At 39.9% G+C, this 19645-nt stretch overlaps 1 protein-coding gene across 3 annotated transcripts in view; it reads left to right on the top strand.

Moving 5' to 3' along the window:
* CYRIA (CYFIP related Rac1 interactor A) overlaps positions 1 to 19645 on the top strand; it is a 104686-nt gene that overhangs the window by 74046 nt on the left and 10995 nt on the right. For 2 of the 3 annotated variants that reach the window (XM_087437122.1, XM_087437121.1), the window contains 6 exons: positions 13865 to 13986; positions 15222 to 15327; positions 17177 to 17313; positions 17787 to 17864; positions 18038 to 18154; positions 18245 to 18324. In XM_087437122.1, coding sequence (XP_087293248.1) covers positions 13865 to 13986; positions 15222 to 15327; positions 17177 to 17313; positions 17787 to 17864; positions 18038 to 18154; positions 18245 to 18324 — 640 coding nt within the window. The remainder of the gene's footprint in view (positions 1 to 13864; positions 13987 to 15221; positions 15328 to 17176; positions 17314 to 17786; positions 17865 to 18037; positions 18155 to 18244; positions 18325 to 19645) is intronic. The other variant, XM_087437123.1, reaches the window with a different exon arrangement.

Here is a 19645-nt window from a genome sequence, read left to right on the forward strand (position 1 = left end):
TTGGCTGGGTTTGGCTGGGTTTGGCTAGGTTTGCTGGGTTTGGCTGGGTTTGGCTGGGTTTGGCTGGGTTTGGCTGGGTTTGGCAGGGTTTGGTTGGGTTTGGTTGGGTTTGGCTGGGTTTGGTTGGGTTTGGCTGGGTTTGGCTGAGTTTGGTGGGTTGGGCTGGGTTTGGCTGAGTTTGGTGGGTTGGGCTGGGTTTGCTGGGTTGGGCTGGGTTTGCTGGGTTTGGCTGGGTTTGCTGGGTTAGGCTGGGTTTGCTGGGTTGGGCTGGGTTTGGTAAGGGGTGCAGCTGGGAGCTCAAGAACAGATTGATTTGATACTCCGAAAAAAATGGGCTTTTTTACTTGTGTAACTTTTGCTACTCCTCTACAATATACATATCTTTGTTGTTGTTGTAAAAATGAAGATTTATTAATAACTGTAAAGAATTTTTACAAAATAAATTACCTATTATTCCACCACCCTAATTTTACTACTTGCATTTTTAGTTGGTTCCTTCCACTTCTTGTGACATGCATTTTACACTGTTGCATCTGGCATATACAAAGGCCAAAATAGTGATAAAACACTCCAGTCACTCAAAACTGTGGGGGCATATAAACTCCTAGGGGAGTTATATGCCTGTTGTTTTTTGGAAGCTCTAAATTCCACATGCACCTGTGCATGCTGCTCGCAAATGCTTACCAGATTCAGTGGCACCCATTTGCCTGTTTAGCTTTTCTTGGATTCTTGGCTTTCCATATTTCCACAAAGAGTAGTGTTGAGTTCTTTGTCAAGTCTAATTTTAAGAGCATTTGAAGTGACAAAAGTAAAATCTGCAGGGATTTAAAGCAGTGGTTTTCAACTGGTGTTCTCTGGAGCACCAGAGTTCTGAGATTATGCCTCAGGACATCCCACGCCCCAATGCTTAGCAGAGGAGCATCTCTTTCTCTCTCCTACAACCAGAGTACTCTGATCTGCTCAATCTTGTGTTTTGGACATTTTCTTAACATTTTTTTATAGAGGTCGCTGTGGCTGAAGAGAGCATTTAAAAATCTTAAACTTTGGGGCTGGCCCGGTGGTGCCCCAAAGTGTGCCCGTTCCGCTTTGGTGGCCAGGTTCGCAGGTTCGCATCCCGGGCACGCACTGACGCACTGCTTGTCAAGCCATGCTGTGGTGGTGTCCCCTATAAAGTAGAGGAAGATGGGCACAGATGTTAGCCCAGGGCCAATCATCCTCAGCAAAAAGAGGAGGATTAGCATCAGATGTTAGCTCAGGGCTGATCTACCTCACAAAAAAAATTCTTAAACTTTGATGATGGTTTATGGTACCAAAACTCCATTTGTAGATATAATTTTTTTAAGAAGAGGAAATGTGGACTGAGTTCCCATATCTGGTCACTCAGTACTAGGGCTAGAGCAATAGTATTTAAGGAAAATATAAAACTATAAATTGATAAAAATATATAAAATCCTGTTTATTTCCCCATCGATCCCAAGGAGAAGATTAATGTTATTGCACTGAAACTCTGAGAAGATAAATAAGTAGGCTGAAGTCACACAGGGAATGATTAGGGAACTCAGATCCCTCTGGCTTTCCTCCCCCTCTGCTTTGCTTCCCTTAAGTGCTCATCACGAGCAGCTTCCTAGAAGAGCTACAGCCATCATTCTGTTCCTGACCAGAGAGGGACATCTTTATCATCTACAAACTAAGATGTCTCACGGAAAAAAAATAATTTTGGCTTCTTGATTCTGCAAATCCTATTTCCTAAAGATGATTTTCAAGAAAGGATTATGATGGACCGGAAAGGTAGGGAAGGGAAGTGCCGTGGTCATAATTTTTCCTTGAGTCTGTAGACGTTAGCTCAATACGGTAACAGTACGTTGAGTACGGTTATAAGCATCTGTGTAAACCAGGCAACATCAAAGAGACAGAGCTAAACAAGGGCAGTAATTGCCTATTGAAGTCTAGTGTGGAAGACAACACAGGCACACAGCTTAAGACAAAATAAAATAAGGGGCTTAAGAAAGGCACAGTGTGGCTTGGGAGTAAAGTGGGAAAAAGAGTGTATATCTCGTTTCTGTAAATGGAAGGCTATAGAAGGAATTGGAGAGTCTTCTTGCAAGAGGTGGCATTTAGAATGGGCTTTGGAGAATGAGTGGTTTTTCTACAGGCGTTGACGGGAAGAGGAGTTTTCCAACAGATGGAAACTTCGGGATAGGAAAAGGAAAGGCGTGTTTAAAGAACAGCTAGAGGCCTAATTTAGACAGAGCACCAAATGCTTGTTGAAAAGAAATAGAAGCCTGGCTTGGGTTAAACCACAGCAGGTATGGAAGCTCAGAGGTCCATAATTGGAGCTCATCTCCAAAGAGAGTAGCTGAAATCTCTGAGGGAAAAGTAGAGAGCAGAAAAGAGCTGAGCAGATGGGAACTTCAGGTGTGCTTATGCTTAAGGGGAGATTGAGTAGTTAGAGGATCCAGGAAAGAGGCTAAATTGAAGAGAAAGGAGGACATTTTGCTAAACTGAGATTCCCGAAGGCAGGGCCGGGGCACCACTTCGTTTTGTGACCCAGCACTTAGCCCTGTGTTGAGCACAGAGCATTGGGCACCGAATGAGCCTTAGTAACAGATGCTAGCTGTGTGAAGGAGCAGAATAGAACAAGCTAGATCCAGGCAGTCAGGAAAGCACAGAAATTCAAGAAGGAGGGAGTGTAAATGGAATCAAATGCCGCAGAGTAGTCAACAAGGATAAAGCTTGAAAAGGGGATGACGAATTGGGCAGTGAGCCGCCCAACCACTGGTAGCCACTGGGAGAACAGATTCAGGATTTATTACTTTGAGTACAGAGGCTGGATGGCAAAGAGTTAAGGAGTAAGCAGTGGAGGGAGGAAAGAAGGCTGAACAGCATGTGGCAACAGCTTAAATGAATTTGGCACCTCTACTTTGAGTGCCGAATATTCTTTTTGAAGTCAGTGATGGAATATAATTGAATTGGGTCAAATAGATATAATTAAGCTGGGTCAAAATATAATACAAAATTAGACACATCTGTCCTTAGGTTTTCCAGTTGTATAGATCTGATGTAAATTCTTGTTTGACCTTTGCAGTGAGTTCTACACTTTATGCTCACATTTCTCCAAACCGGTTAACATCTTTTTCATTACTGCTTTTTCATCCTTACTGCTTTTTTCTTTTTCTCTCTCCACTTCCTTGTCTTGTCTCTATTTCCTCTTTGAAGGCTGGGAGAATGGGCAGGGGAATAAAATGCAGCCTAATTTTTCATGAGTGATGGTTTTAGGGACAGTGTATTGGGAGATGTGTGCTGAAGGTCTGCTGATGATTGTCCAGTCAGATCCACCCATTATGGTAACAAAACTGGGCAGCAGCCATTAGCCTTGCAGTGAAGCAGTTCCAGTGATTCCCAGACCAAAATGATCATTAGAAACATCTGGTGAGCCTTCTCTTTATGGAGTTGTCAGGGCCTTACCCCAAAATTCTGATTCAGAACTTGGGTCTATTCCCAAGAATCTGGTTTTTCCCACGTTTCTCAGGTCTTCTGATGATAAGCCAGTTTGGGAACCACATTTAACTCATGCATCCAAGTGAGGCACTAGCCCACCCTAGTGTTTGGGACAGGGGAGATAGCCAAGCAACTTTTCGAGATCCAAGATCGAGAGCTGAGGTCTCCAGAATTGGTCACAGAGGGCCTCTTTTAGTCCCTGTTTCCCCATTCTCCCTTGCCAAGCAAGCAGGACAGAGCCAGCTGTGAATCAGGGCTATGACTCTAGAGTGACACACTTCCTCAGGCCTTCACACAATATCTACCTTGGAGTGGAAGGTGTCCAAGATAGATAGAAGTTTAAGTAGATTGAAATCCATGCAAGGGCACCTTGCTTCAAAGAAACTCTGTTTCAACAAATAACTCGATCTATCAAAAGATTCCTTTGGGATCTGAGTAGACACTTCTCCGAAGAAGATAAACAAATGGCCAATAAGCACATGAAAAGATGTTCACTATCATTAGCCGTGAGGCAAATGCAAATCAAAACCACAATGAGATAGCACTTCACAAGGGAGTTAATAAAAGATGTTGGTGAGGATGTGAAGAAATTGGAACCCTCATACACTGCTGGTGGGAATGTAAAATGGTGCAGATGCTTTGGAGAAAGTCTGGCAGTTCCTCAAAAGGTTAAACATGAGATTGCCATATGACCCAATGATTCCTAGGTATATACCCAAGAGAAATGAAAACATATGTCCACACAAAAACTTGAACATGAACTTTCATAGCAACAGTATTCATAATAGCCAAAAAGTGGAAACAACCCTAATGCCTACGAACTCATGAATGGGCAGATAAAATGTTGTGTATGGATTCAATGGAATATTATTGAGCAATAAAAAGAAATGAAGTACTGATACATGGATGAACCTTGAAATCAATTGCTAAGTGAAAGAAGCCAGTCACAAAAGACTGCATATTGTATGATTCCACTTATGTGAACTGCCTAGAATAGGCAAATCTATAGAGTTAGAAAGTGGGTTACTGGTTATCTAGGCATGGAGGGGTTGGGGAGAAATGGGGAGCGATTGCCAATGGGGATAAAGTATTTCGAGAGATAAAGAAAATGTTCTAAAACTGATTGTGGTGATGGTTGCACAACACTGCAGTATACTAAAAGTCATTGAGTTGTACACTTTAAATGGGTGTGTTGTGTGGCATGTGAATTATATCCAATAAAGCTGTTCTAAAAAAAAAAAAAACAAAGGATTCCTTTGGAAAATTCAATTTCTTGCTTCTGGTTAATGCTAACACCATTCTACCTGCCCAGAATAGACAACTTCTCGTCTTTGCCTCACTATTCTACTTTTATAAATTTATTTTCGTTTCATTTATTTTCACTGAAGCACAATTTGCATGTGTTGAAATGCATAGATCTTAAGTGTGCTTTTCAATCAGTTTTGACAAATGCCACACCCTGTCGAGAAACAGGATATTTCCATCACTCCAGAAAGTTCTAGTATGCCATTTCCCAGTGAATCCACCCCACTACAACTCCACAAAAACAACTACTGATCAGATCTGATTTCTAGCTCAAAGATTAATTTAGCTAATCTCTAAGTTATTGAACTCCATGTAAATGGAATCATACAGTATATGCTTTTTTGTATTTTTTTGTCATTCAACCTTATGTTTTTGAGATTCAACCATGCTATTACATGTATCAATAGTTTCTTCCTCTTTTTTGCTGAGTTCTCCTCCGTTGTATGACAGTTTGTGTATTCATTCTCCTGTTGATGAACACCTGGGCTATTTCCTGGTTTTGGCTGCTATGAGTAATCTGATTATGAACATTCTTGTAGAGTCTTTGTGGGCATCATTTCTCTTGGAGAAATACCTAAGAGTGGAATTGCTAGGTCATAGGGTAGTTATATGTAACTTTTCAAGAAACTGTCAAACAGTTTGCCAAATGGGATGTACTGTTTTACATTCCTACCAGCCATATAGGGAACTCCAAGTGTTCCACGTCTTCTCCAACATTTAGCATTGTCAGTCTTTTTTCTTTTAGCTATTCTAGTGGTTGTGAGATGGTATCTCATTATGGTTTTAATTTGCATTTCCATGATAACTGGTAATATATACTTTTTCATGTGCTTATTGGATATTTGCTTATCATTTTTAGGAAATGTCTACTCAAATCTTATTCCCATTTTTAATTAGGTTGTTTTTTCGTTGTATTACTAAGTTGTAGGAGTTTCTTACTGTATTCTGGGTACCAGTCTTTTGTGAGATATAGCTTGCAAATATTTTCCCTCAGTCAGTGCTTGCCTAGTTATTTTCTTAATTATGTCTTCATGAACAGAAGTTTTAAATTTTGATGAAATGCAGTTTGTCATTTTTTTCTTTTATACTAAGTGCATACTATATTCTCTTTAAGAAATCGTGGACTATCCCAAGATCATAAAGACATTAGTAAAGATACTATGTTTCCTTCTGGAAGTTTTACAATTTTAAGCTTTACATTTAGGTCAATGACTGATCCTGAACTAATTTTTGTATATGTTGTGAGAGAAGTGTTGGGTTTATGTTTTTTCCTGTGATATAAAATTGTTCTTACACAGGTGCATTGCTTTAACACCCTTATCAGGCAACTGTAATATGTGTGGCACTACTTCTGGACTTTCTATTTTCTCCCATTGCTTTGTTGATCCTTTTCCGAATTAATACCAAAATATAACAAACAAGAAGTCTTAATGTCAGGAAGAGTAAGTCCTTCAACTTGGTTGTTTTTTTTTCACGATTGTTTTGGCTATTCTAGCTCCTTTACACTTCTAAATAAATTTTATAATTTATTTCAATTTCTACAAAAATTCTTGGATATTGATTATAATTATATTAAATCTGTAGATCAATTTGGGGAGAATTGACATCTAAACAATATTGATTCTTTCTAGCTATGAATACGGTATACCTTTACATTTATTTAGATATTCTTTTATTTCACTCAGCAATGCTTTATAGTTTTCAGAGGTCCTGAATATCTTCTGATAAATATATCCCTAGACATTTCATATTTTGACTATAACAGCTTTTTTATGCTTAGTGTTTACATGGTATGTGTTTCCCCTCCCTATCTGTGCCTTTATCTTTATAGTGTGTTTCTTATAAACAAAACATAGTTGGCCCTAGCTTTTTCATCCAAGCTGATAATATCTAACTTTTAATTGGAGTGTTTACTCCATTTACATTTGATTATTGTTTGTACATTTAATTAATGTTTGTATTTGACTCTATCTTGGTGTTGATTTCCGTTTGTTATATTTGCTCTTTGTTTCTCTCAATGTTTTCCTGCTTTTTGATTAAAACAAATAATTTTTGGTATTCTCTCTTTTCTTTTCTGTTGACTTTTTAGTTATGCCTCTTACTGCTTACTTTAGAGATTATAATATAAATCTTTAATTTACTGCAATCTATCTTCAAAATGTATTCTTTACTCTATGAAGAATTTAGGAACCTATCACAGTATATTTCTAATCACCACCCTTCTACCTTTGTGCTCTTGTTCCGTTTTGCTTCAATGTTTGCTAAACTCCTCATTGCAATGTGTTTTTTTTTTTACTTTCAACTCTCAACAGTCTTTTAAATGTGTGTGTGTGTCTGTGTGTATAATTTCAATAGATCTTTTATATTTACTTGCTTTGGCTTTCTCCCTTCCTTCTCACATAACCAGGTCTCTTTGGTATCATTTCATTTTAGCCTAAAGAACTTCCCCTAAGAGAGGATTTGGACGGCAGCTTATGTTTATATCATTATATCTCGTATCCAGTGTCCAGCATAGGGTTGGGCTTGAAATATTAGATTACGAGCTTTGATTTTTGGATTGACGGGAATTTGGTAACTATATGCAGAGCACCTCCTGCACTGTAGCGTCAGGCAAAAATAGCAGGAGTGAGGATGGGGTCTTAGTGGGGCAGGGAGGCATAGAGGGATGACATAGGGCACATAAATATAAGAACATTAGAAGAACGTGACCTCTTCTGTAAGGAGTATATCATTTTTTCGGGGAGGTAAGATGCAAGCACACTGATGAGACATGAGTACAGGCAGCAGAGAAGAAGTCTGTAATAGTTAGAACAAAGAGCAGGTGATGGGCTAGCCAGAAGTGCTGGTTCCGGGCTGGGCTGAAGACATGTTTCGTAGAAGACAGTAACTGAGAAATGGTTTTCTTATAAGACAAACCCCGCTTTATGAGTATAATAGGAATGCCAAGAACAGTAACGGGGGGTGTGTTGGGGGTGGGCGGTGTTGAGAAGGAAGTTCTAACACCTCCAAACCATTGCACTTTCAGAAAGGCTCTGAATATTTTGACCTGTTAGGGCTACAAGCTCCGACTCTAAAACAAGGAGGGTGTCGGATGAACTGATTGTCTGGGATTTTTTTGTTGACGCAGACCACTTCTTGCCACTACTGGCCCTTCTTTCATCTCTCCCTCTCTGGTACCCTCACATCTGCTATGGCTATTCATAGGAGGCTAGATAATCTTGGGAGAGGAAAGGGGGAAAATAAGAGATGTTTTTGGTCACTTTACAAATGAAACAAACAAAAAAGGAACAGAACAGACTTGGGAAAGAATTTATGCCAACATCATTCACAAAGATTCCTTAAATTTCTAGCAGTTTTGCTTTTTAAGTGCTTTTCGTTTATGTCAACACCCTCATTATAATCCTACAGTTCATAGTCCCCACAGGACCATACAGGGAGGAGACAAGTCTCTTGTTAGCTTCCCTCCCTTTACCAAGAATTAATCTGAGGCCCAGAGAGATTAACTGGTTTGCCCTGAGGTCTAATATTCAGTGAGTGTCAAAACTGGTAGTAGGACCTGGGTCTCTAAAAACTCCATCCTTCCCCCATGATATCACAGGGACCCCACTGCATGTGAATGAAATAGACAAGCCTTCAAGTGCCTTTACCCTCCCTGCTCTTTGCAGTCCCTCATCTGATTGTTCCATGGGAAAGGGCTCTGGGCTGTGGCACAGGATGGCTAATGTTCCTGTACAAATAAATATGTCAGCCCAGTCACACTTACATTTTCCAATGGACCTTTGCAATTTTATGTTGTTTCTGTAAGCAGTTAGTATTCTGCCATTAATCATTACCATGTTACATCCCCAAATGTTAATAATAGATATTTATGTTGCTTAGAGTTTATCCTGAAGGGGAGGGAGTGGAGAAGGGAGGAAGTGGGTGGGAAAGAAGAGCTATAGATTTATTTATGGCTTTGGCACATCCTTTTTCTGTACCTTTCTTCGGTGTTTTTACAAAAGCTGGTGGGGTGCAGAGATAGCGATATATCCTATTGACGAAATGCTGGGGCTTCCTTCAAAGACAAAGACAGCTCCAAATAAATTGTGTCTTCTACTCACATTATCTGTGGTTAATTTGTTTGATTCTCTGTCAGATTTTCCATACAGTACTGAATAGGTTGTTAGGAGAAGGTATGTGTGTTCCTGGTGCTTGTGAAGACAGAGTGCGTCCTTGGCTGATTTACAAAGATAAGAACACTTTGGACAGCCCTCCTCTGGTTTGAGCCTTGTAGTTGTGCCCTGGGGTATGTTCACCCAAGATGTTCCTTCCTAACAACAAAGCACATAGCCACCTTCCTCTCTATCCCGGCGTGGAATGCCAAGCATTCTGCTTTCGGTAAATACCATAGTCCTCCACAGTGAAACCTCCACCTGACCCTGTGACACCAACATGCTGACAGTGAATATCCACTGTCACTAGCAAATTGAGCCAAAGGAGGATAAATAGATTCCCTGTAAAAAAAAATGAATACTGTTTAACTATCTTAATTGATAAGAGGGAATTTTTTCCATCAAAAATTCTAGGCACTTGGAATTCAGTGAATTCTTGACAACAGTTGCATGTATTCAAGGTCACAGTGCACATGATACATTTTCATACTTTCCACAATAGCAAGTCCAGAACAGGGTTTAAATCATCACCCGGGGAATGGCCTCCATAGGTTTGTTCCAGGGCTTCTAGAAGTATTGGTTTCTGAAATTGCCTGTGTAAATCACAGGGATTTTTTTTTAACAGCTTCATTATTAGACAGAAACAGACCAGCTTTATGTAACCATTCTTCTCAATTTTGATGAAATAATTGGTGATGATTGGTTTAGAATGAGATTCTTAGAAGAATTCTCTGGCTGCTAGTAGAGGTAAGGACCCATTTCCATAAGTAATATTATTGGTATGCCTGTGTGTGTGTATCTTTGACTGCAGTTCAATCTTTGTGTTAAAAATAGAAAAACAAAACCCATAATTCAGAGTTTCTGTTCACTCAGCAAATGCTTTAGGAGATTGCTTATAGGTTAAATATAGTAACCTTTTCAATCATTAATTCTTCAAGGTCTTTTTCAAGATATCTCTGACGTCTGAAGACACAATAAATTTTAAAAACATGATTACCAACTGAATCTGAATACGGAGAATGCCAAAAGTATGGACCCCAAAGCCTCTTAAAGGATATTCCAGAAAGCAAAATAACAGCTTTAGGATCAGGAGAATAAATATAAGTGCAATTTTTCACTCAACAAATATCCTATTAGTGTGTAAACCACACTGAGGAGACATTGAGGCCATAGATAAATGATGGATGATTTAAACAAGTGTTAGTGAAGGTGTGACTAGCCAATTTGATTGTGGGCAAATACATATATCTGAATGGTAAGAGATGTCAGTATAAAAGCCATGTGGGGAGAAGAGACAGAGGAGAGGATCTAGAAGTGATAGGAGCTTCATTTCTTTTGCTGCTTCCCAACACTCACATTCTCCACCACCAGGTCAGTTTCTTCATTTATTCATTGAGTCGTGACATATTTATTGACTGCCTCCAATGGGTAAGGCATATGGGGGCACTGAGGACAGAATACACACCCTGTCTCCAAAGATTTCAGAATTCAAAGACAAGCAGAAAAACTATCACAAAACACAGTGTGAGAAGTATATTTAAGTCATTCACTCAGCTGTTGATTGAGCAGATTTTTCTTGAGCAGCTACTATGTGCTAAGAACTGTGCTAGGTCTTGGAGATAGAATGTCAAGTGAAACAAACAGGGCCAGAGTCCCACAGTCTAATGGATCAGATTCTCATTAATTAGTCCTGACTATCTGATCATTTAGCTGAGGGGTCAAAGTAGGATAAATCATGAACTTCCATAGGGATATGGGCCAATGCCAAATGTTACTTAGGGTTACACAGTCCTTTTCCCATTTGAAAAGAGAAACAGATGAGGGCTTCTCCCGTGCAGCACTCTCTACCTGGGAAGTTGATGCCACCAGTGATTTGAGTCTCCCGAGAATCTCACAGCTCCCTGGCCCAGAAGGCAGAGACCGTGCTGTCGGCGCCAAAGGCTTAATCATTAGCTGGAAGAAGAGGTGACTTCAGTTCCATGACAGGAGAAGGAGGAAAAAATAGGGTATGTAATAAGACTAACAAATTATAGAAGAAAATGAGGCAACACATTTCTAAGTCTGGCTGAAAGAAGGAAGGACGGATTGAATTTCTCCCACCCACCCCTGCTACGCGGGGCCACATGAGAAGCATTTCAAATAGGACACTAGGATATCTGCCAAAAGAAACATTTTCCCAGAGAGGGAGGCTAGGGACTGAGGGTCCTGTTTCACAGATCATTCCAGTTTCCAGGAGAGAGGTACTGTGTGATGGAAGGTATTCACCACAGCCCCCCAACTCGACCGCCTCTGGGAGAGAAGTGACACCACCCCCACATTACTCGTCCAACTCTCTGTCAGAGTTGATTTGTATCCGAAAGTGTCACTTCACCTGGGAGGGAAAGAGATGCTCCCCTCTCTGTAGCCAGAATTACTTTTAGGCCATTCTATCAGAAACTGTCTTATTTTTGAAGCACTTAAGAAAGAACTCTACTTTAAAAAACTGACTTTAAAATCTTTCTCCTTTTGTGTTTAAGCAATCATCAAAAGGGTGGGTTTTTTGGTTTTGTTTTTCCAGCACTCCTCTTCTGGCCTACTTAGCTGTAATTCTGTTTTGTCTAAAACTTATCAAGTGGTGACTTGCTATGTTGGAGCCATGTGACAGTCAAGGTTAGAAGGCTTCCTTTTCTGGTGTCTTCTTCGTCAGATATACTTTCTACTATATTCAAATAGACTTACCCCTCAGAATCTTGGTCACAGGCTCTTTTTCTTTTCCTCCTCTTCAAATATCTCTCTCTCTCTAGAAAATTCTCTTTGTTTAGTTTGTGATTTTTCAGTACATTCATCAAAAGGGGAAAGGATTTGAGTGAATGAGTTTTGGATTTTTATTTGTTTTCTAGGACCTTACTTTGTGTTTTTGTCATCTATTCTCTTCCCTGACTTTCTTCTTACTTGGAAATTTCCAGCATTACCCTGGAGTTCTGTTCCACTGAAATGCTTTCTTCAATTACAGACTGCCTAGCTCGTGGGTTTTTAGGTTTCTGTTTAAGACACCCGTATCACTTTCAGAAAAGTTTGAAAAAGCAGGAAAAGATAAAATATAAAGTGGTTAATATTGTTAATAACATCGTACCTGAGAAAACTTAGCAAGTGTTTGTGGGAAACAGTGGAAGCATAGAAAAGGATGGAGTAACGTGTTTCTTTTTCCCCTTTTGCTTCCTAGGCTAGATTCCGTCCTCTAACCTGGCAGGTCTCTTTCCTCCTCCAGGCCCAGGCTTGCCTTCACGAGCTGCCAAGCCCTTTTCATGCCCTTCGTGGATGCACTCCCTTCAGCCTTCCATCTGCCCAGCTCAAGTTCCGTCCCTACATTAAGTGATTTCCACTCCTCTCAGACAACACTCATCCTTTCCTTCTCTGAACCCTGGTGCACATGAATCTTAGTCCCTCATCATTCCTTAGTTGAAATCCATCTCATTCCTAGAAGGTATAGTTTACAAAATTTCTGGATGATCTATGAGGGCCTATAATTTTTTTTCTAAAGAGAATTACCATACACTGATGAATTTTACCCTTCATTTCCCAGGTAACTCTACTAATTGCTTAGGTGTTAGCAGGAGTGGGAAGTAAAATGGTATAAAGTCTCCATGGACATCACTTCTCAAGGCTCTTGGGTTGAATTGGTGTAGGCCCAGCAGATGACCACTGAGGCAGGAGCAGTGAAGTCTGGCCCAATCCCTGCTCTGATGCTCAGTCTCTCTGAAGGCCCTGGCAGCATGGTCAATGCGTCACTTAGTTATCACCTATCTTGTGAATTCTGTCTTTCATACCCCAGAGTAACACTAGTGAATTACTGCTTCTCACAGGATCAATCCTTTGTGCTCCTACCAAAATTAGTCAAAACTGGAATTTGATCTGAGGAGTGTTAGACCAGGCATCACTCTATCCTACCCTTTCATTAGTGAGGTCTGCTGAGAGAATTCAGTGCCTTTGGACTTGGATTTTTGAAAACAGATTTTTGGGAGGTGATATCTACTCCCTTTCTCCATTAGTGGTGCCTTTGTTTTAGATGGAGACTAACCTCCTTACTAGCCTGGGCAAGTTAGCCTGTAGTATAGGTATTGTGAGATAAATAAAGCCCAGTCCCTACCACCACTCAACTTCCACCCACCAACTTCCCCGAAATGCAGCTGGGAACAACAACATTGGCTGTAGGAATATAATCAGGTGGGAATTCACTGAAGAGCTAAGGGGATGCTTCTGTGATGGTTAGAATACATTCTTCATTTATGTAAGCTTGAACGTGTCACTTATTTTTGTGGGTAACATTCCCAGTCAAGACCAAAGATGAACAGTACAGGTGTTTTTAAAATGGACTCCCTGCACTTCTTGAGTTCGTTTTCAATCAATGCTTTCTATATATCGTTGTGTTCCAGAAAGATACATCTCTGTCATGGCCGTGAAGTTAATTATCCAATATTTTAAGCTTTTTTGAATATGGAAATATAAGGGAGATGGTTTTTCTATACTCAGATTCACAGATTTTCAATCATAACAGAAATATTCAATAGCTTCTGCTATTAAAAGTGGACTCAAAAAGACAATGTTTATTTCTTCTATCACCCAGTGCATCAACTTGGCACATAGTACGTGTGCAAAAAATGTGTTTTACACAAATAAGTAAAGGAGTGCCTACAATGATTCCAACATGCTTGGTTTAATGTGTGCAGGAAGATTGGTGACTATTTGAATTGAGTAATGGGCAAAAGTTGTATTAGTTTTCCCTTCCTAGTAGCTTATTATGTTAAAGGATAAATACCAAACCTGCAGGAGCAAAATAGGGTTCTGTAGCAGGTAGAACTGAATGCTGATCCTCTTCCCAAGCTGTTCGTGAACACACACCCTCTGTGTCTTTTGGTTTCCCCTCTGCTTAGATGCCCAGCCCACAGAAGGAGAGAGGGAAATATGGAACCAGATCAGCGCCGTCCTCCAGGATTCCGAGAGCATCCTCGCAGACCTGCAGGCTTACAAGGGCGCGGGGCCAGAGATCCGAGACGTATGTCAATGATAATACTGAGCTGACAACACCCTTGGAGGAGAAGGGGAACCCACACACGCGCACACACAGCAAGATTAAGTAATAGCCCTAACATTATTTCCTAGCGTAGTAGGAAGAACAAGGAGGGTAATGTGTCCTTAAAAAAATATATGAATGACCGCTTTTATTCTAGTACATTAATCTGAGCACACAGTGCTATAGACTATGTAAAACATTAGCCATTCTCTTCTCAGACATATTTGATATCACAGGACTCACATTTAAACAATAATTTGTCAGTATATAACTTCATTTAAGGGAAAAGTACATATAAAGTCTATGAACAACAATTGAAATATAAGTCATGAGATCTGAGTTTACATGAACTTTCCAACATTTTGTAATACTTTTGGCAGGTTCCACCAGTATCACAAATAACAGCCATAAACTATCTTGCTTTAAGTAGCCTGCAGGTCTGCCATCTTGAAATGACTTATGAGATTGAAAAAATAAATACATGAAAAACTGTAAAACAACACCAAAACAAAAAAAGCAACTGTCAGTGTGGCTTTGAGACTTCATAATGCCTTAAAGGCAAGAAACTTCACACTCCTTTTGTTTGAAATAATCTAGTTTTGTGGAAGTATCAACACATACCCACATGCGCATATGCACACACGCTACTGCCACTGCTGGTCATCCTTCTGCAAAAACACCATTAACATCAAAATCTTCAAGCTGCTGAAACCCAGGCAAAACAGCATTTCTAAGAAAGTAGTAGTCTATGGAAAGGTTGTTTTTGTACTAAGGGGTCACCATTAATTTAGGTGATTTAGGTAACATCACAGACTGGCAAGAATGTAGGACATATTATAGAGAAAAGAAAATATCTACAGAATCTGCACTTCATATTGAGCACTAGCTCTGCTTTAGAAGAATCAAATGGTGATGGAGGAGGGCTGAATTGCTTCCAATTAGATATGTATTTTTTTTTTTGCATTTAAGAGAAGAGAAACAAGTAAGATGACATGGGATCTAATTGTAGAGTCATTTGCACTATATTCAAGTACTAAAATCTCCATTCTAATTGAGGATCTTGAAGGAGAGTCCGATGAACTGATGTCAATTTAGGAAGTACGCATTAGCAAAGTACATCAGGAATTGTATTTTTTTTTAACTAAAATCCTTTCTCAATCTTATGGCGTTTTAACGTGCAGCTTATTTTTTTAAGCAGTTCTATCATGTTTTTGTAGGCAATTCAAAATCCCAATGACATTCAGCTTCAAGAAAAAGCTTGGAATGCAGTGTGTCCTCTGGTCGTGAGGCTAAAGAGATTTTATGAGTTTTCCATAAGGCTAGGTGAGTGTGTGTTTACAGTTTTCATGTCCCGTGTATGAAGTTCCATTATAGCATTTGGGAAAGTAGGAAGAAGAGCTCAGTGCATCGGAAAATGTCCTACATCCATCCAGTGTGTCTTATAAGAGGCATCCATGGACAACACCACCTAATATTTTCATTTCTTTCAATCTATCTCAAAGTCTCTTCTCCTGAAGTTATTGGCACGTTTAAGGTATCTCTAATGGTGGATGTCCCTTTGGTCTTGTTCTCAGCTAAGTCTGACTCTCAACGGTTTTACTGTGTTCTGAGCATGTTTCTGAGAGAGAGAGAAGTTGGAAGACACAGGTGACCTGCTAACCCAAAAATAACTTGGTTGGCTATAGTCATGTGATGAATTTAATATAGTAAAATACAAGAAAAACAAACATAGCGTCTGCCCTTAAGCTTTAGCAAAATAAACACACACACACACAAAAAAAAACCTGTACAGGTGCAGGTGGCTTTGTAGAAGGAAGAGTAAAGTCAAGTCGGGTTGACAGTAGGCTCAGGGTGTCCACCATTGTGATATAACTGCTCCTTCCAACAGTAAAGCTAGCTGAGGTTTCATTAGTTAATATAATATATCTAGAATGAGAAAGGGGGTAGTCATGTTCTACTCTACTTTTGCCATAAGTGAATGCCACATTTTAAGAGAAATTGAAATGCTTTTCAGAATAATAACCATAATGTTGAGAAAATTTGAAGCCAAGACCCAAAGGCAGTAGTTGAATGAGTTGAACCAATTGTTCAAGAAGAGGGATCTTCTGAAGACTCTCAAGTTGAACAGAGATTGACTTCTCTGTTTCCTCAAAGTGTATGTCTAAATCCAATGAACTGAAATCCTAAGGAGCTAAGTTTCAGCTCAACAGAAGGAAAAAGATCTGTCTGACAGAGCAGGCCAAGGTAGAACTAGCTGCCTCAGAAGACAGCCCATTCCCATAGATGGAAAAGGCTAGAGATGCCCTTTTAAAGATGGTGTAAAAGACATTTAAGGATTATAGAGCAGATGCTGGCAAACTTTTCTGTAAAGAGCCAGATAATAAATATTTAGGCTTGCGGGCTATCCTGTCTTTGTTGCAACTACTCAAGTCTGCCATTGTAGCACAATAGTAGCCTTAGTCAATACATAAAGGAATGAGTGTGGCTATGTTTTAATAAAAATTTGTTTGCAAAAATTGACAGTGGGCCATATTTGGTCTGTGGGCCATAGTTTGCCAACCCCTGCTATAGAGGGTTGGTTAAATGACTCAGTGCTGTTAGAAATATATCGAAGGAAAAACTGGAGAGAACGTTTAGAAACAGGCAAGAGGGAGTAGAGACTGTTTCAAGGATGATAATGGAGGTAGATATAGCGGTGGGTTCGCAGAAGAATATTCCTGGGATTAGATTAGAGTGTAGATGCAGAGAAGAATTGGAATGGGACCAGAAGTCTTTCCCTGCAAGACAGGTGAGCTAACCCACGTATCCACAGCTGTCTTATCTCATCCTGGATCTTGAAGCACATGATCCAAAAACATGTATTTGTAGTTTTCTAACAGTGTTAGGGAATTGAGACTACCGAACATGTGAGGGTCCCGCTGAGCTTTGAGAGACATTTCCAAAACTGTGTGGCCATGGGGGTCTTCTGCAGTGGAGGTAACTTGTTTGGACTTGAGGGGCTTCTTCTCTCCTTATCCATATGCAACACATCTCACACAGTTATGGGGAAAGACATAGAGAAGAAAGAGCCAAGCAGGTTCTCTCTGAGAATGTCAACTGGGTCTAAGAATTGTGCTTTTTGAAGGACCTCTGTGGGCCACCTTAAATATATATTTATCCCTTTGACTTTCAGAAAAAGCTCTTCAGAGTTTATTAGAATCTCTGACCTGTCCACCCTATACGCCAACCCAGCACCTGGAGCGGGAGCAAGCCCTGGCAAAGGAGTTTGCGGAAATTCTACATTTTACCCTTCGATTCGATGAGCTGAAGGTTAGGCCACATACGCTGTGACAATTTAACAAACTTGAACTGGCTACCTACTGTGTACATGTACTCTGCTAATGCTGTGGGGGGAGAGGGTAATAGAGAGATGAGTAAGACATAGCCCCTTCCCTACAGCGACAATATTGTAGTGACAATTTGTGTTCCTTGTGGTAAAAGTGATTTAAGATGGTGGTTTGTACTTGGAAATTCAAAATCTGCTAAGATGCAATAAGAGAAAACCTTTTCAAGTAGTCTGTTCCTCATTGAGAACAAATATACTTTGCCTGAAATCTAGCCTACAGAAAAACAGGGCATATTTTAAAATAATGAAGCTCTGAATACTTATTTTTAATTAGAAGTTGCTTTGACTCTTGTGTAACAAAGAGAAGTCTGGTATTTACAAAATCTAGTGTCTAGGCTCCTAATGCAATCCCCCATCTGATGCTAGGAAGTGACCTTTCTTCTCTTCTGAATTTCAGATGAGGAACCCAGCTATTCAGAATGACTTCAGCTACTACAGAAGGACAATAAGTCGCAATCGCATCAACAACATGCATGTGAGTCCCTGGGTCTTCTGGGTCTATACGCCATCCTCCATGTCTCTTTTGATTTCTGCATCAGGGAGGGCACAGGGAGATGATCAGAGTCTTTGTCTGTAATTCAATTTCCAAAGTTTTGGGATTTTGACCATCTCTTTATCAGTTGCATCTTCTCTTCTTATTTTCATCAGCTAGACATTGAGAATGAAGTCAATAATGAGATGGCCAATCGAATGTCTCTCTTCTATGCAGAAGCCACGCCAATGCTGAAAACCCTTAGCAATGCCACGATGCACTTTGTCTCCGAAGTAAGTGAAGTTGAACAACAAGGTGCTTTTTTCTTAGTTGCACGTAAAAGCTGCTGGCAGGGCTAACATACATTTGTGTCTCCCATTTAGAACAAAACCCTGCCAATAGAGAACACGACAGACTGCCTCAGTACGATGACAAGTGTTTGTAAAGTCATGCTGGAAACTCCGTAAGTTAAATCAGAGGTGTATTCATGGTCTAGAGTTCACCTAGACAGGGTCTGTTAATATGAGGATGATAATGATGATGACTGTTAATATGATGATGAGGATGATGATGATGACGATGACAATTATGACATCTAACATTTGGGTCAGGACATTAAAATTTACAAGTATATTAACTGAATTAGTTTCATAAAGAACTCTGGGTGATAGATGTAGTTATCCCTATTTTATAGCTGAGAAGCTGGGGTCCCAAAGGTTAGACTGGTTAACCTTCCCAAAAGTTGCATAGCTTGTTAGATGGCAGAACCAAGACTCAAATCAAAGATGCTGTAGAAGATGTGGAAGGACCAAATGGAGGATTGGGCTAAAAGACTGGGTATTATTGTAAATATATTGGAGAAAAGATTTGGGAGAAGACTTAGAACCAAGAGTAGAAGTGGTAAGGCCGTTGCAAGAGTGATAATGGAGATTTCTCTCTCTCTCAGCAGTTTCTTTGTACTAGTTGCTAGATTTAAAAAATGGTTGAGGTTGTTAAGGATGAGGTAGCATGGCAATGAGGAAATCCACACTCAGAAGTCAGGGTTCCCTGTATGTCTGTAGCCCCTTCTGTGCCCGTAGACAGGTGGTCTGACCTGCCTTGGCCTTTGATTTCCTCATCTGATGAAGTTCCCATAATGCCATCTACTTTGCAGAGTGTTTGGGAGGGCTGAAGTTGTCAAGAGTGCCTGAGAAAATTTGTTGCTCTGTTCAAATGTAAGATGACGTTAATTTCAAATATTTCGCTTATACCAAAGCTAAGATTTATTCCAAGACACAAATAGTAGTAATCTTCATTGAGGGGCCAATTCATAATGAAATAGATGTTAAGAATACCTCTAGAATTGCCCTGAATTATCGGAATCATCGGGGACCCTGTCAAGGTAAGTGAAAAAAATTGAAACTCCACAAATACTCTCAGCCCAGTGAATGGTATATAATTTCTTTTAGGTATCTTTACCAATCTAATTCAGTCTGCAACCTGTGTCTTAACAAAGGAAGTTACTTTGACTGGAGACATGATAGCTGCTCTTGTAGAAATGAGCCTGATTCTTTTTCTCCATAATGAAGCCATTATTCTCTATAATCTTGGACAGCCAGAGAGGCCTGCTATAAAATATTCAAGATTGATGGATGGGGGAGTGATGTACGTGATGAGCTGGCCCATTGAAGAGCAGAAGAGAAAAGAATTTACTGCCCTCTAATTTACCTTATTTTCACACTGAATTGCTGGTTGGGTAGATTCAAGGAGAATTATCATCATGGGTTTCTTTAAGAGCATATTAA

Source organism: Ceratotherium simum, chromosome 11 (assembly GCF_057802395.1).
Source record: "Ceratotherium simum simum isolate JZ-2026a chromosome 11, ASM5780239v1, whole genome shotgun sequence".
NCBI lineage: Eukaryota > Metazoa > Chordata > Mammalia > Perissodactyla > Rhinocerotidae > Ceratotherium > Ceratotherium simum.